The sequence below is a fragment of the Mus musculus genome, chromosome 10 (assembly GCF_000001635.26).
Source record: "Mus musculus strain C57BL/6J chromosome 10, GRCm38.p6 C57BL/6J".
Taxonomy (NCBI): domain Eukaryota; kingdom Metazoa; phylum Chordata; class Mammalia; order Rodentia; family Muridae; genus Mus; species Mus musculus.
Window position 1 is genome coordinate 4,048,949 of NC_000076.6, and position 16,542 is coordinate 4,065,490.

General features: G+C 44.5%; 1 protein-coding gene across 4 annotated transcripts in view; it reads left to right on the forward strand.

The window, feature by feature from the left end:
- Mthfd1l (methylenetetrahydrofolate dehydrogenase (NADP+ dependent) 1-like) overlaps positions 1–16,542 on the forward strand; it is a 194,190-nt gene that overhangs the window by 76,057 nt on the left and 101,591 nt on the right. For all 4 annotated transcript variants that reach the window (XM_006512449.4, NM_001170785.1, NM_172308.4 and 1 more), the window contains exon 20: positions 7,802–7,913. In XM_006512449.4, coding sequence (XP_006512512.1) covers positions 7,802–7,913 — 112 coding nt within the window. The remainder of the gene's footprint in view (positions 1–7,801; positions 7,914–16,542) is intronic.

Genomic DNA, 16,542 nt, shown 5'->3' on the forward strand with positions numbered 1-16,542 from the left:
CTTATAACTATAAATTGTTTTTTTTTTCCAAGTAAAATACAGTAAGTACTAAGAAATGTTTTCTAAGAGCATATTTTCAGCTCAGTTTTGTGGTGACATCAGTTTTGTAATCTTTTATACAAACACTAAAATTTTATCTTATCTTCTTTGATTCAAAGTGTTTTCATCTCTCTCTCTCACAGACACACACACACCACTCATTACAATCTAGTTTCTATGTTCCTGACCATATTCATTTGACATAGCCATTGTTTAACCCTTTTCTTAGCTACCAGTTTTTAGGATTTGGACTCAAAGAGGTCCAAATCGGGAGGGAGTATCTGGATTGTGTTTAGCAAAGAGACAGGTCTGAGGCTAGAGATGTGGCTCGGCAAGTAAGAGCATTTACTGCTCTTGCAGAGGGATTCAGTTTGACTCACATATGATAGCTCCTCTTCTAGGGGATAAGATGTCCTCTTTGGCCTCCTCTGGCAAGAGGGTATACATATGGTACATATGCATATGTGCAGGCAAAACACTCGAACACATAAAATTAATATTTACAGAGAGACAGGGAGAGAGAGAGAAAGAGAAAGAGAAAGAGAAAGAGAAAGAGAATAGGTGTTGGGGTGAGAGATGTTAAGACTGGTGTTTTTACAGACAGATGCCAGGGAGGAAAATCCATGTCCACTTTGGTCAATGTTACTGGGCGGAATTTATGATTTGCGCTAGGCTACAATGGGAAAGAGGGATGGAGGTGTCCAGAGGATGAGTATTTGGGGAAAAAGCAAAAAGAGAAGTAGAATGCCCATAACCATCCATGTACTCGGCTGACAGAAAGTTGAGTTTGAATGGATGCTTTGTTGTTTGCCTTTGCGTCCTGGGCTGAACTATTTACCACCTCTACCTCAGCTTTCCCCCATGTAAAATGGTGTCAGTCACAGCTAAGCCAACAGGGTAATAGTGACGGTTCAACCATTGACTTCCACCTACCATGGATGCGTGCTGACGGCACCATTGGGAACATGGGCTCAGAGGTCCCTGCCCTCCTGAAAGTCGTGCAGTGGTTGAGGAGGCAGAGAGCAGACAAATAAGTTCACTACCTTCTCCTTGGTGCCATGGTTGTGGGCACGAGAGGGACGGCAGAGAGCATCCATCTCTGCGTTCACAGACTACTGGGCAAAGGCGAGCGGAAGCCAAGGGAGCGTGGGAAAATACTGCTCCCGGCAAGGAGGCCGAGCCCAGGGGCCTGGTCCGTGGCTCTCAGCCTTTCTACACAGTTCCTCACACGGTGGTGACTCACACCATCCAAAATAATTGTCAGTGCTACTTTGGAACTGCAATTGATCCCTATAAAAGTGTTGTTCCACAGCCTTAAGGGGTCGGGACCCACAGGTTGAGAACCACTGGCCTAGGGCGAAGAGAGAGCTACCAGCCAGCGTGGCAGGACTGTGAAAACTGAGCTGGTACTGAGTCAGGTAATTCCAAGGCATCCCTGGGCTCCTATTCAACAGATGACGGTGGCCCCAGTTGAACATGGAACAGAACCCTGAAAGTGCCAGGCCTGCCCCTCCCTAACCCTTCTATACCATCCTCCACCCTCCCCTGACCCTGTCCCCATAGCCTGAACTCTTTCTCTCTCTGACTCTCTCATGAGCACACAAATGTGCTGTAGTGTGTTGTCTTATTCCTGGGTATGGGGGTATGGGCACCTGTGATCCCAGAGAGACAAAGACAGGAGGATTAGAAAATTGAGGTCAGGGTAGACTGCACAAAGAATTCCAAGTCAGCCTGAATTCTATAGTGAGAGCCTGTCTCAAAAGAATCACAGTTGGGAGGTAGCTCAGTACTACAGTGCTTGCCTTGGTCTAGCAAAACAACTAGTAAGGAAGCAAATAGACACTACTGAACCTTTAAGCCATCCTCCTCTCTGTGAGTCTAATTTCATTTGTCCTAAGCAATGCTTAGTACATTTACATCGTGTCTAATTTTCATTTATGGTATTGACCGTTTTAAGATTATTTAGACAGAAAATGTATTTTTAAGAACAAAGCATAGAATTTGGTTAAGATGTTCTCATGCGTGAACTCTGTGAGTTCCTTGATTCTTAGATACACATTTGGGAAGGGCTTCTAGAATCAGTGACATAGGAGCCTGTATCCATGGACAGCCTAAGCATCTCATTTGTGGGCAGTGTCTTGTTTTGGACACCCCCTTGCTAGTGTCATAGGAGAGTGTTGGGTACCCCCTGCCTCACTACAGGTGGCCATGATGCCAGCAGTTTTCAGTCTGAAGACTTTGGTAGATTCTGGGATACTGATTGATATCATGTTCCACCATAGACTAGGAGGAGCAGAAGTCTTGGGGATAAAGGTATAAGGCCTGGAGATTCCCGGCAAGCCTTGTCCAGAGCCAGACTGTGAACCTACTGATGACTTAACACGGGAAAGTAATCCTAAGAGCTGAAAATATATCCCTGTGGACAAGCCACACACAGTGTTCGTTGATGAAGTCGCTAAATGCTCCATGTCTGGTGCCGTTGTGGCTGCAGGCTACATGTATTAATCCAAATTAAAGTTTAATAAAATTAAAGACATCTTTCAGTTGCTTAGCCACATTTCTACTGTTGTGTTTATTTAGATTTTGGGAAAAGGGGAACTAACTACATTTTAAGTACCTTGCAGCCGCACATGGACAGGGACTACAGTATCGGAGTACAGAAGTATTATACCCTGTTGATGCGCTGGTAATCAACCAAGTAATTGAAGTAATAAACATGGGAACTTTCTGTAAAGACCATTATGGAGACTATTCATCAGGAGAAACCAAGATAGTTCCTATGTTACATTCCAAAGAATTCTGCCTATGAAACAAAAATCAAGATAAATACACTTATACATAAAGATTGGTTCTTTTGTGTTTTTGTTTTGTTTTGTTTTACTTTGCTTTGTTTTTTAGTCAATGTGTTTATCTCAAAGTGCTTTATTTTATAGCTACATCCGCCATTACATATACGTTTTTGTTTGAATGTCTGATAGCAACATTTTGGGCATGAGTCTACTAGGACTCCAAACTGGGAGTTTCAGAACCAGGACTGTAATCTTAGTCAGGTTATTCATCTTCTCCTTGGCCTTGGAGAGTACCCCTTGCTTCCCTGGGCCTTGGGTTTCCTGGGTCAGGAAGAGGTCGGCTCTTGCTCTCACATTATTTGGTTCTGTGATCTCCATTTACACGGACTTATAAAGAGCAAGGAGACTAGAATGTGGGAGTGGGATTGTGATCACAGGCTGAAGAGAAGTTGACCAGGTGGTGGTTCCTGTTCCAGTTAGATGGGAGTAGTAAGGGTCTCCACACCAGTCAACCATGTTAACAGTTCACAGGAGGGTGGTATGGCAGGGCCTGCCAGCAGGCCTAATGTATAACCTGTTAGCTTTCTGTTACTGTAACAGCTACGTGAGATAAACCACATATAAGGAGGAAAGGTTTCTTTGGGCTCTCACCCTGTTGGCATTTTCGGTCTGCCTCTGGTTGCCCTGTTGGTTTTGGCGCTGAGTCAGAGCACAGTACTGAGAACCTATCGGAGATTCTGGTCAGAGAACACACCAGAAGATGCTGCTCTTCTCATAGCCAGGACATGAAGGCAGTACGAGACCATGGTCCAACAGTCCTTTTCATGGAGACGCCCCATCCCCAGGACCAAACTCCTCCCACAAGGCCCCGTTTCCTAAGACTTTTACCACCTTCCCTTGGTGCCAAGTCTTCACAGAGACCTCTGGAAGACAGCCGGCATCCAAACTCCAGCATAGCCTTTTATATTGCACACACATCAAAGCATCCTGTTGGACTCCTAAGTTACTTAATTGCCAGTTGAAGTGAAGTGAAGGCTGGGGAGAAGGCTCCGTGAAAAAGAACACTTGTTTTGTAAGCATGGGGAGCCTGAGTTCAGATCCTCGCTGCCCACATACAAATCTAAGCATAGTCGTACACACCTGTAACCCCAGCATTCCTGTGTGGACATGGGAGGCCCAGAAGGAGGACCCTGGATCAGCTAACCTCAGATGTAGGCAGTGAAAAACAAGAGCCTCTGTTCTGAATGAAATGGAAGGCTAGCACCCAAGCCTGCAGCTGGCCTCTGACCTCCACATGCTGACTGAGACCTGCATGTACCTGCAGTCACACACACACACACACACACACACACACACACACACACACACACACATTCTCTCTCTCTCTCTCTCTCTCTCTCTCTCTCTCTCCCTCTCCCTCTCCCTCTCTCTCTCTCTCTCTCCCTCTCTCTCTCTCTCTCTCTCTCAAGTGAAATAAAGACTTAAACCACAAAACTTTTTTTGTTGTTGTTGCTGACAGAAGAGTCGTATAGCCTCGCTAATAAAGAAAACTCTGAAATGGAAGATTTGCTTTAGATTAAACAGCAGTCCGACGGGATTATTCCAGAATCCTGAAGCCTGTGCTTGTTCAGCCACAACCTGTCACCTGTGTCCCCAGGAGACCAGGCCCCGTACCTCCCTGACAGATGGCAGCCATGAGGGTTACAGTCTGTCGAGGTGACGAGCCAGCTGCCATCCAGGGATAGAGTCTGTGACTTTGTCCTCTACATTTCTCCATGGCGGCCGCATGCCCCAGGCAGCAAGGTTGGAACACAGGAAGCTTCAGCGTCTGTAATATGCTTTTCTCAGCGCACTTGAGAGGTTGCATAGAAAGAAGAGATGTGTTAATAGATGTTAGGGTTACAGATAGCAGTCATCCGTACATGTGAACAAGCGTGCATGTTGGATTGTTAGAACCCTCCCATGCTCACGTCACTCTGACCTTCTTGGGACCTGTGTACTCTCTCTCCAGAGAACTTGGGGCAACGCTCTGTTGTGAACTCACAGGGTGGCTTTGAGACGCTGTCTTAGTCTCACACTGTCTTCCTGCTTTGGTTCAGCTTTCTCATCTTTGAACCATGTTAGATCATGGGAATTTTCCATGCTCCGCAGCTGCCCTGCCCCCACCCTGCATGGCTCCCTGCTCTCCGCTGTGTCAGCAAAAGGGCAGGGTGTGTTTTCACAGGTGAAGCCAAGCCTTCATCCGAGCAGACCTCCAATAACCTGGCTGGGCTAGGAATAAAGCCTGAATGTTTTAATAAGAAAATTATTTTCAGATAGACCTAAAGTCCGTTGTTATCATTAAAAGGAAGAAAACAAAACCACTCTAAAAATAACTATATTGACAGGGTTGGTTTAAAGACTTTGAAAGCCTAGAATTTTTACTAGTTCCTAATAATGGTTTTGTCTTATTTGTAATGATGCTGATTGGTTTGTTGTCAACTTGACACAGCTAGAGTTATTTTGGAAAAGACGACCATGTCCCCACCAGACTGGCTTTTGAGCGAGCCACTGATTGATGTGGGAGGGTCCACCTTACTATGGGTAGTAACATATTCAGGCTGGTGGTAAGCAGGCTGAGAAAGGCAGGAGAGAAAGCCAGTAGGCAGCACCCCTCATGACCTCTGCATCAGTTTCTGCACCCAGGTTCCTGCCCTGACTTCCCTTGCTCAGGGACAGAGTGTGACCTGAGAGTTGTTGCTAAAATAAGCCTTTTCCTTTCCAGGTTGCTTTTGGTCCTGGTGTTTTATCACAGTAATAAAAATCCTAAGTAGCATAGTAATTAGTAAGAACGTCTCATAAATAAAGTACAGTATACACATATTAAAATGTCATGAAGAAACCCATTTTTCTGCATGTTTTCTTTAAAAGAAAGTTTAATAGTAAACTTTAGTTGTATGTGGTGGGTGGTTGGCTGTGATTCCAGTGTTTAATAAATAGAGACTGGAGTATCAGGAGTTCAAAGACATCCTGGACTATAGAGCAAGTTTGAGGCCACCCAGGCTATATAACACCCAGCTTAAACAACCACAATAAATTGTTTCTATCATTTGGACATGTCACCCATGGTGGGTATTTTTTTTCTTTTTGTTTGTTATATTAATTGCCAGATTTCTAACATGTAAAGTTTTTAGAGTATTATTTAAAGATTTAATCAGAATATTTTATTTAAATGAGAAAGCAACTTTAGCCTAGAAATTGAAAACAAACAAACAAAAATAGCCTAAGCTTGTCCTTTATATGTAATTGGCCTGTCTGGTTTTCATAATTCATAAGTTATGTTTTTTTTATACTCAGTTCTTTGTAGGTTTGTTTAAGACAAAATCTTATATAAATCTATACTGACATCAAACTCCTAATCTTTCCTGCTTTAACGACCCAAATGCCAGGATTGTGGGATTTTTCTCTCCTCCTTTTCCTTCTCCTCCTCCTCCTCCTCCTATTATAGTCCACTAATAGTCTACTATTCCTCCATTCCTCTCTTTCTGCCTCCCTCCCCCTCCCCTCTTCTCACTATGTAGTCCTGACTAGCCTGGCACTCACTGTGTAGACCAGACTGGCCTTGTATTCACAGAGATATACCTGCCTCTGCCTCTGCCTCTGCCTCTGCCTCTGCCTCTGCCTCTGCCTCTGCCTCTGCCTCTGCCTCTGCCTCTGCCTCTGCCTCTGCCTCTGCCTCTGCCTCTGCCTCTGCCTCTGCCTCTGCCTCTGCCTCTGCCTCTGCCTCTGCCTCTGCCTCTGTCTCTGCCTCTGCCTCTGCCTCTGCCTCTGCCTCCTGAAAGCAGGAAGATTTTTGTTAACTTGACTATTTGTTCACTTTAAAAAAGCAAAATCAAACAAACAAACAAACAAAAAGAACATTGAAGATATTACTTAAACTATCACAGTTTGATTAAATTATTTTTAAATGTATAATGTGGAAGAAATAAAGTATAAAACTTATGTTATGATAAACAGGCAATGAGCAGTAACTTATCAAAATTATAATCAGAGGTGAGTGTGTTCTTAGAGATCTCTTGCTCAGCATTAACTATAGGCTCGTTCTGTCTAAGGAGACTTAGTGTGTGAGTCAATCAGGGTGTCTTTGGTTTCAGTTTGTTTTAAAGGTTTTTCTTCTGTCTTGTCTTTTTGTTTGTGTGTGTACGTATGTATTCATGTTTGTGTACTGTACATATATGCGCATACATGGAGGCCTCAGTATGACATTGGGTATCTTCCTCTGTCCATCACCACTTGGATTTTTTGGCAGTCTCCCACTGAACCCATGGCTCACCGATTGGCTAGAGCATCTGGCTTGCAACCTCTGTGCATCCCCCCACCCCCCTTCTCAGGTGCTAAAGTTACAGACTGGCGTCACCATAGCAGGCTTTTACGTGAGACCTGAGGATACAAACTCAGGTCCTTGTGGTTTCTTTGTCAAGCATTGACTGAGCCATCCCCCCAAGCCCTGCTTTTATCTTTAGGTTGAGCCCCTGTACTCCAGGCTGGTTTCTAACCCTTCTGTAGCTTGATGTGACTTCGAACTCTTTTACTTTTTTATTTTTTTGGTTTTTCGAGACAGGGTTTCTCTGTGTAGCCCTGGCTGTCCTGGAACTCACTTTGTAGACCAGGCTGGCCTCGAACTCAGAAATCCGCCTGCCTCTGTCTCCCGAGTGCTGGGGATTAAAGGCGTGCGCCACCACGCCCGGCGACTTCGAACTCTTAAACCTTGCACCACTACCCCCAAGGGTTGGAATTACAGACATGCTCCACCCTACCTGACTCACAGTACCTTTAGATCTCTCGGTGTGCTTTGACTATGCAGTAGAGACACAGAGTGACACCAGGCACACTTACACACCCAGCAGTCTGTGGCACCTTGTGTCCCCAAGTTAAGTTTGGTCTCCATTCTTCTGTTTCCTTTGGGGCTCTAATTTATTCTCGTTCTTCTGCAGGGAACACCTGTGTTTGTGCACGCTGGTCCCTTTGCCAACATCGCTCACGGCAACTCATCAGTATTAGCTGATAAAATCGCGCTGAAATTGGTCGGCGAAGAAGGGTTTGTGGGTAAGTGGTGTTGTTTAAAAGTATTGATTATAAAACATTGATGAAATTGGAAAGATAATGGCTGGGATTGAGTGTTGACATGAAATCTCGTCCTTTACACTTTTCTTTGTAGAGGGTCTCAGTGCTGGAGAACTCTTGTTCTGTAACAGCACAGTTATGTTGCTGACTGCAGTCAAGCACGTAGGCCTTTGAAAGTTCTAATACCCATCAACTGAATGACCTTGGATATATTTTAAGTATACTGAATCTTGGTTTTCTTATCTGCAAAATGTTAATGAAATTATTTTAATTAGTCGTCCAATGGCTATGTATTCAGAACATACCACATTCAAAGCTCAGAACTAGGGAATCCAGTGGTTAGCAGAGCAGGTCTAACAGCAGGCCTTGTGCAATCTTCTATCAGTGGTATGCACGGGAGGTTCTCCTCACTGACTGAGCAATTAGCAGCCATCAGAAGACTAATATTAAAATGATTTTTTTTTCTTCCTGGAATCCTGGTGTGTTTTCACAACCCAATAAAAGGGAAGTTTTCCAGCCAATCTACTCACATTTTATTTGCTAAATCCATACTGTCTGCTGTGGTCAGGGAGGCACCTGCCGTAGCATTTGCTCCACAGTTACTAGCCACAATCTTAGGCCTTAATAGTAAAGCTTTGACAAAAATGAAAAACCAAGCAAGGACTGTAGAAAAGTGCTTCACACTGCCATGAGTTTTATCAGATTCCCCCTGCTGCCGTAGACAGTTCGTTTTCATGTAAATGCCCATAATCAGGTACAGCACTTACTTCCTGCATACCTAACCATCAGCCTTGTATCAAACTCAAAAAGTGAGGTGGTTTTGTTTTGTTTTGTTTTGTTTTGTTTTTGTTTGTTTGTTTGTTTGTTTGTTTGTTTTTTTAAAAATCTGCTGGGCAGAAGAACCTAGATCTACACTTTCATGCTGTGGCATATTCAAGACTGATTTAAGAATCCCTTGTAGACACAAAGATGAGATCAAATGAGGATTAAATGTAATTCCACCCTTCAAAGATCTGTGTCATGCAGCAATCATGTACTGAGTCCCCAGCAGGAGTGGCGAGGCTCGAGGTCTGGGTGGATTTGCCTGGTTGAGCACGAGTAGCAGTAGAGCTAATGGCTGAGGAGGCTGGGGAAAGGCAGATACTGAAGAGATGGGCACTTAAGTGAGAGGCTTCTGATACATCGACTGTGGATAAAAGGGCTTCCAGGATAAAGCACTCTGTTTTATGCTGACAGAGCTCCCTGCCTTATATCATCAAGCAGGCATTTCCAGAGCATGCATCATCGTATCTTTAGAGATATATGCTGATGGTGTCTGCAAAGCATGCTAGCCCTCCTGTGACCTTAGACTCTAGGAGTGTTCTTTGAAGGTTTTCTTATTTAGACCGTGTGAAGGTGGATCGGATGAGGAGCGGGTACTGAGAGGTGGGACTGATCCAGGCTTTGGAGTTGTGGAATGGGAGCCTTCTTTTGGTAGCAATGAAGCAAGAGCTTTTCTAGGGCTCAGTTTCCCCTTTGTTATAATAGTCAATAATAAATTGATTTGTAAAACAGGAGAACTATGCATATGCCCCCCATTACTATTTCTCTGACCCCTTGTAGTCTGAGGGGAGATCCCCATGGTAATTATCTTGCCTGTAGAGAGACGCAGAACTCTCTTAACACCGTGTTAACTCTGTGCCCCAAATTCCTTGTTGGGAAAGTGAGGGCTTTAAAAATAGAAATTATGAGTGTGTGTGTGTGTGTGTGTGTGTGTGTGTGTGTAAGACGGGGAGACAAGGCAGCTGTGACACACATGTAGAGGTCAAGGGACAAGCTTGTGGGATTGGTTCTCTCACCACTTTAGTGAGGGTCCTAGAGTTTCCAGCTCAGGTCGCTAGGTCAGCTTATCAAGCACCGCTACCCATTCAGTCATCTCCCCAGCCAAAATCAGGCTCTTCACAGGGCTTTCTGGATGGACTTTAAAAGATGGGGTGTGGCATTTCGCCTGTCAAGGTCTGGCCTGACACCCACTCATCCTTAGCCAGTCCTCATGGTCTCTCTTCCCCGTTATCAACACATGGTTAATAAAAGTTAAAGTCCTGTTTTAAATTGAGTTTATTTTGGAGTGATAACAAATTTCATGTTAGTTATTGTATAGTGCACATCACTTAGAGCGGCAGTTCTCAAACTGTGGGTCATGACCCGTTTGCAGGGGTCAAAATAGCCTTTCACTGGGGTCGCATATCAGATACTTATATTCAGTTCATAAGAGTAGCAAGACTACAGTTATGAAGTAGCAACAGAAATAAGTTTATGGTCAAGGGTCACTACAACATGAGGAACATCAGAGCATTAGGAAGGCTGAGAACCAGTGACTTGGAGCCTTCCATCGTAGCAGCACAGCAAGAGAATATAGTCTGCCACTGCACCTCCCATCTCCAGAACTCTTCATCTTTGTATAAGACCTTGCCTGACTCCAGCACAATCCATCTGCTTCTAGCTTGCAGACACAGTTTTTTACCCTCTAGTAAATCGGGATGTGGTAGTGGAGACAGACCTTTAGAGTCTCAGCAGAGAGTGGGGTGCACTGTGGGAGCCAGGTTCTGTGTTGGATAACAGGAACCTGGAGACAGGCGGGGGCATCTCCTGGACAGGATCTTCTTTGTTTCCTGTCCTACAACATCATGTTCAGTTCTGCTTCTACATCTAGGCAAGGACTCCTTTTGTCTACCCAGAATAATTATTCTAAGATAATGGAATCAACAGTCCATTTAGCCTGACAACAGAGCGGTGTTTATTTAATCAGCTGCATGAATATGTCAGACGAGAGCAGGGCTTCATGAGAATTTTAGAGAAATCACCACAGCGACTGTAATGGCCCCTTTCTATTAGCCAGTGGTTCCCATGGGAGTCCACTCAACCTCCGTGTACCGCCGAAAGGCAGGCTGCTCTTGGGCAGCAAACACAACTCGAGGGTTATTTTTACAAAAAGAAAAAGAACATTGACATTCTACATTTTTAATTATTATTACTATCTCATTTAAAGTGTTTGTAAGAATCTCAAAATTGTGCACAAACCTTAGCTTTTTCTTTCTTGTTTTTATTCCTTTTTTTTTTTTTTTTAATTTTCTTTGACAATTTTCAGGTAAAGACTCATGTCTACTTGAAAATGTGGACCTGGAACTGTACATGCTCATAGCCAAGGGCTCTTATAGCCAAAATAGCCACAGCCACAGAAGTTCATGGATAGACTCTGAAGGTCTACTGCCCCCTCCTGTAGTTAAATACTGATAAAATAGACCAGATGTCATGGCATATGCTTGTAGTCTTAGAAGGCCAGCCCACCCTAGTCTCAATGACTCAAGCATCCTCCACCTAAATCAATGAATAAATCAACTTAATTATGATGCGATACCATGCTAATACATCTTAATATGTGTAGTAATAGGTTGTGTTTGTATCTCCCCCAATCGCCCACTTCCTATTGCTGTAGTGCAGTGCCGCAGACTATGTCTTAAAAGAAGTCCGATTGGACTTTTGTTCTTAGTGTGGGTTGGCTGAGGACTCACATCTTCTGAGGCCCTTCTGGCTGGCAGAGTTGTGAGGCAACAAAAAAACACACAAGAGTCAGAGAGAGAATATATGGGTGTGCATGCTGTGTGTGTACACGCACATGCATGAGTGTGGGGTATGTATATGTGCATGCATAGGCCTGGAGTCTGTGGATGTGTGTGCATTGCATGGATATGAGGTATATGTATGTGCATGTATGGGTATGGGGGTGTGTATGTGCATGCATGGAGTGTGTGTATCTGTGTGTGCACATGCATGTGTGTGGTATGTATGTATGAATGCATGCATGGATGAGGGATGTATGTACATGTATGTATGACTATGGGGGCTGCACATGCACTCATCTGTTCTTCTCTCTCCTTTTTTAAAGTTTCTTTGTTTTTTCTCTGGGTTTTTTGGGGGTGTGGGGCTGTTTCTTGCACATGTGAGTGGAGATGACTTAGCAGTCCAGAAGAGGGCATCAGATCCCATGAGCAACAGGTGGCTGTGAGCACACATGATATTGGTATTGGGAACCAAACTCAGGTCCTCTACCAGGGCAGCACACCAGAGCTCTTACCTAAGGATCCATTTCTCCAACCCAGGAGAGCTTTTTAAGACAGGGCCTCAGTTAGTAGCTTTATTTGGCCTGGAACTCACTGTGTACACTAGGATAGCAGAGACTCTCTGAGCTCTGCTTCCTGAGTCACAGCCACCGCCCCATTCCTCTTCTCAAAAGCCCGCCAGTATTCCATTACAAGACACCCACCCTGCTGGCCCCATTGAATCCCCACCAGCTCTGAACACCAGAGCTGGTGTCAAGCAGACTTCACCCTCTCGTGCCTCATAGCGTCTATTTAGATCCAATGGGAGTGCAGGGAGGAAAAAACAGTGTTCTGATACAGCACTCTCCTACCGGGAAATGTCTTTCTGATGGATTGCTGAGTCAAGGTCACCTTGGGTACCACTGACTTTAGGCATCTTTCTTTTGACTTTATCCCTTGTCCTTTAAGACGCTTGTAAATCTTGCCTCTTGAGTTTCAGAGGAATCCACTGAGTAGTTACACCCAGCTTATTCTCGCCATCTGTTTTATTGCAATGAAATGTTAAATACTCCATCATTTAGGTAGAAGAAAGCCAGACCAAACTAAACATTCCTATAATTTCATCCACCCTTTAAAAAAAAAAGATCTGAGATCTGAGTTGCAATAGTGTCCAGCTTCTGAGCTGAGGTTCCTGGAGCTCACCCTGTTGACATCTAAAACTCTGCTCTTGGTCAGGGGCCTCATTCTGTTATGAAGTTCATTCTTGGGTCTTGAGTAACCCTATACATAATCACGTCAGGGGTAAGAACTGCATTATTAGCAATCTGGCTGGAGGGGACATGCAGCCCCAGCCGCCGCTGAGTCCAGGGAATGGAGTTTTAGCAAAGCCACACTGTGGGGATGTTGGTGTGTGGTGTCCCTGGATGTCTGTATCCTGCAGCTCCTTGCCAACTCCCGTTCTCCAGCCCCTCTGTGCTGACCTCTCCCTTCTATGCATGCTTCTATACAGACTGACCTCTCCCTTCTATGCTTCCATACAGACTGACCTCTTTGTGGTTTAATTGTGCTTTTAGTTTCTAACAGGTAGTCTTCAGCCTTTGAAAAGAAAAAAAGAAAGAAAGGAAGCAAGGAAGAGAGGGGGAAGGAGGGAGGGAGGGAGGAAGGAAAACACTGAGAAAGACAGACAGACAGACAGACAGACAGACAGACAGACACTGAAGGAGTCCCAGTGGTAAAGTGCTTTTCTGGCATAGTCAAAGCTATAGGTTCAACCCCCAGCACAAAGGAATAACAAAGGCTAGACAGATGGCTTGATGGTTAAGAGTCACTGCTGCTCACACAGAGGACCTGGGTTCAAATCCCAGCACCCACATAGCAGCTCACAACTATCTGTAACTCCAGTTTCAAGGATCTGATGCCCTCTTTCTGGTATTAGTGTGCACCAAACATGTGGTGCATATACATGTACACAAACACTAATACATGTAAAAATGGAAAATAAGTAAAGAAGATTGGAATCTTTTGGTTATCTGCTACTTGGGAAAGTCTTCAGACTAAGTTACCCGATCCCCATGTTCCAGTCGATTTCCCCAAGTCTTGTTAGTTTGTTTGTTTTGGGTTTAGGTTTTGTTTTTTGAAATAGGGTTTCTCTGTGTAGCTCTAGCTGTACTATAACTTGTTTATAGATCAGACTAGTCTCGAAATCAGAGATCTGCTTGCCTCTTTGTCCCGCATGCTGGGACATACACACACACACACACACACACACACACACACACACACACACACACACACACGCATCTCTAGCTTCATCACATCTTAATGTGCTGTTTGTGTGTGCTTTAGGTTCAAGGGTTGATTGTTATAAGACAGATAGAGCTAGCCTGGAGATAAGAGTCCATGGCAGAGTCTAGCATGGCTGGGGCCTTAGAGTCAATTCCCAGCACTCGAAAAGAAGGCAGAGACATGAGATGTGATCAGAACCTCTGTGACTTTGCTGCTGTGACTTGAATCGTTGGCTGCCTAATTCCTCTTAGCAACAGTCTTGGGAGGTAGAGCCTAGTGGTGAATGGATTAAAAAGCCTTGGCTTGAAGTTGGCTCCTGAGCTCAGGAACAGACCTGATTCCTCTGACGTCACCCCTCCTGTCTTAGCTGTGTCTTGAAGTTGTCCTCTACATGTGTCTCCATCTTCTGTGGGTCGCCCTTCTACCGTGTCCCAGGTGAGTCTCACACAAGCAGAGCAGATGGTAACAGCTTGCTGTTTGACTTCTAGAACTGTCAGCCAAAATAAATAGATTTTCTCTAAAAAAAAAAATTACCCCATCACAAATGTTACAGCCACAAGGACCTAACCTCGCCTTAGTTGCATCTTTTTTTTCCTTGCTTCTCTAAAGGAAAGCACTGTCCAGGTGTGGAAGAGGTATCGTTTCCAGGTATGCAGTAATACTTCTACCACAAAAGATACAAAAGACGGACAGTGAAGCTTCTGAAACCTACTCTGTTTACAACATTAGGTTACAGTAATTTTTTGACAGCACCACAGATAAACCCAGAGTTACCAGCCATCTCCATTTATTATGTCACTAAAGGTCAAACAATGTAATGGGTATTTGTAACCTAATAAGTTATAGGCTGTCTGTGGGAATAGCACATAGCACTTGAAAATCTCACTGTGTCATTCATAAAGAACCTCCATCCCTCGTTAAGAAGGCACCGGTACTGGCCCCATGCCCGGCTCTCAGCTCCTGCATACAGGGCTGTCCTTCTTTGTCCCTATAGCAACTGTTCTCACTTAGATTCACAACATAATGGGTGTTGTTTAACAGACATGTCTCTTGGATCAGTGATCTGCATCACAGCAGTGGTGCCATGCCCAAAGGATGTCTCATACCACCTACTTACCCTCAAAAATGTAAAATATCCTGGACTGGAAAGAGGGCTCCCCGGTTAAGAGCACTTGCTGCTCTAATAGAGGACCTGGGTTCAGTTCCCAGCACCCACATGGCAGCTCACAACTCCAGCTGTAAGGGATCTGATACCCTCTTCTAGCTTCTGAGGGTACCAGGCTTGCATGTGATATACAGACATATACATGGAGACAAAAGTTCTATCCACATAAAATTCAATAATAATAATAAATAAACAATAATAATAGAGTTTTTCTTAATGTGAAGTATGTCAAGATGAGATGGTACCTACCTATCATCCCAGCACAAACCTCAGGCAAACTACCAAGACCCTAGCTAGCCCAAGGACGGGGGGGGGGGGGGGGGGGGCGGGGACAAAAGTATCTCAATTTTCTTCTGAGGTTTTTGTACTTTTTAGATTCATTCATTCATTTATTTATTTACTCATTCATTTATTCATTTATTTGTGTGAGAATGGCAAGGATGATGCTTACAATTCACACAGGCAGTTTCGGGCATTGATGCATCTTTGCTGAGAACAATCTGAGTTTACATTCTGAAAATCCACTATGTGCCCAGCACTGGACTAGAGCTTTGTGCCTGAGAACCCCACTGGCTTGTGGCAAGAGCCTTTGAAGGAGTTTAACACTGGCCACAGTTTCCACATGAGAGGATTGAGCCCCAGAGTGAAAGAGTTTGTTCCAAGGTGACGAGCAGCGATTTGAACCCAGTCCTTGGCCCTGATCTGAACTCTTGCTTCTGTGTCTTACTACCTGTGAATGTGTACTTGGGGTCCACACCACCATCGTCCAGCCCTGTGTTTGCACACAATGGGACTAATGTTTGTTGAATGAAAACCTAATAGTACACATCAGTTATATGAAATACTTCCCCAATGACAGGGTTGTCTGCAATGCCAATAGGCTTTTTAACAGTGAACATAAACATATCTACTGAATGGTTTATTGAAGTAGCAAATAATTAAATTAAAAGTAAATGAATGCTACAAAGGCATGTGACTGCAAGTCTAGCTACATAGGAGGCTGAGGCAGAAGGATGATTTAAATTCAGGAGTTCAAGACCAGCCTGAGAAATAGAGTGAGCTTCCCAAAGACCCCATGTCAGAAAGGGAGAAAGGGAGAAAGGGAGAAAGGGAGAAAGAGAGAAAAAGGGAGGGAGGGAGGGAGGGAGGGAGGGAGGGAGGGAGGGAGGGAAACAAAGAAAGAAAAAGAAAGGGAAGGAGGGAGGGAGGAAGGAAGGAAGGAAGGAAGGCAGGCAGGCAGGCAGGCAGGCAGGCACTGGAGAGATAAGCAGCTGATACAATGTTTCCTTAACATTCATAGCTCCATGGGTAGAAGCCCAGGAACCCCATAGAAACTAGATGTGGTGGTGCTTGCTTGTGATCTCTGGCCTCAGGAGGTGGATGCTGAAGATCAGAAGATCAGCATCCGCTTCAGCTATAATGTGGTCCGAGGAAAGCCTGATCTACTTGAGCCCCTGTCTCAAATTTTTAGTTGGGAGCTAGAGAGACAGCTCAGGATTAAGAGTGTTTGCCCCTCTTCCAGGGGACCAAGTTGGGTTCCCATCCCCTGCGTCTGGTGACTCACACCTAACTCCAGCTCCAT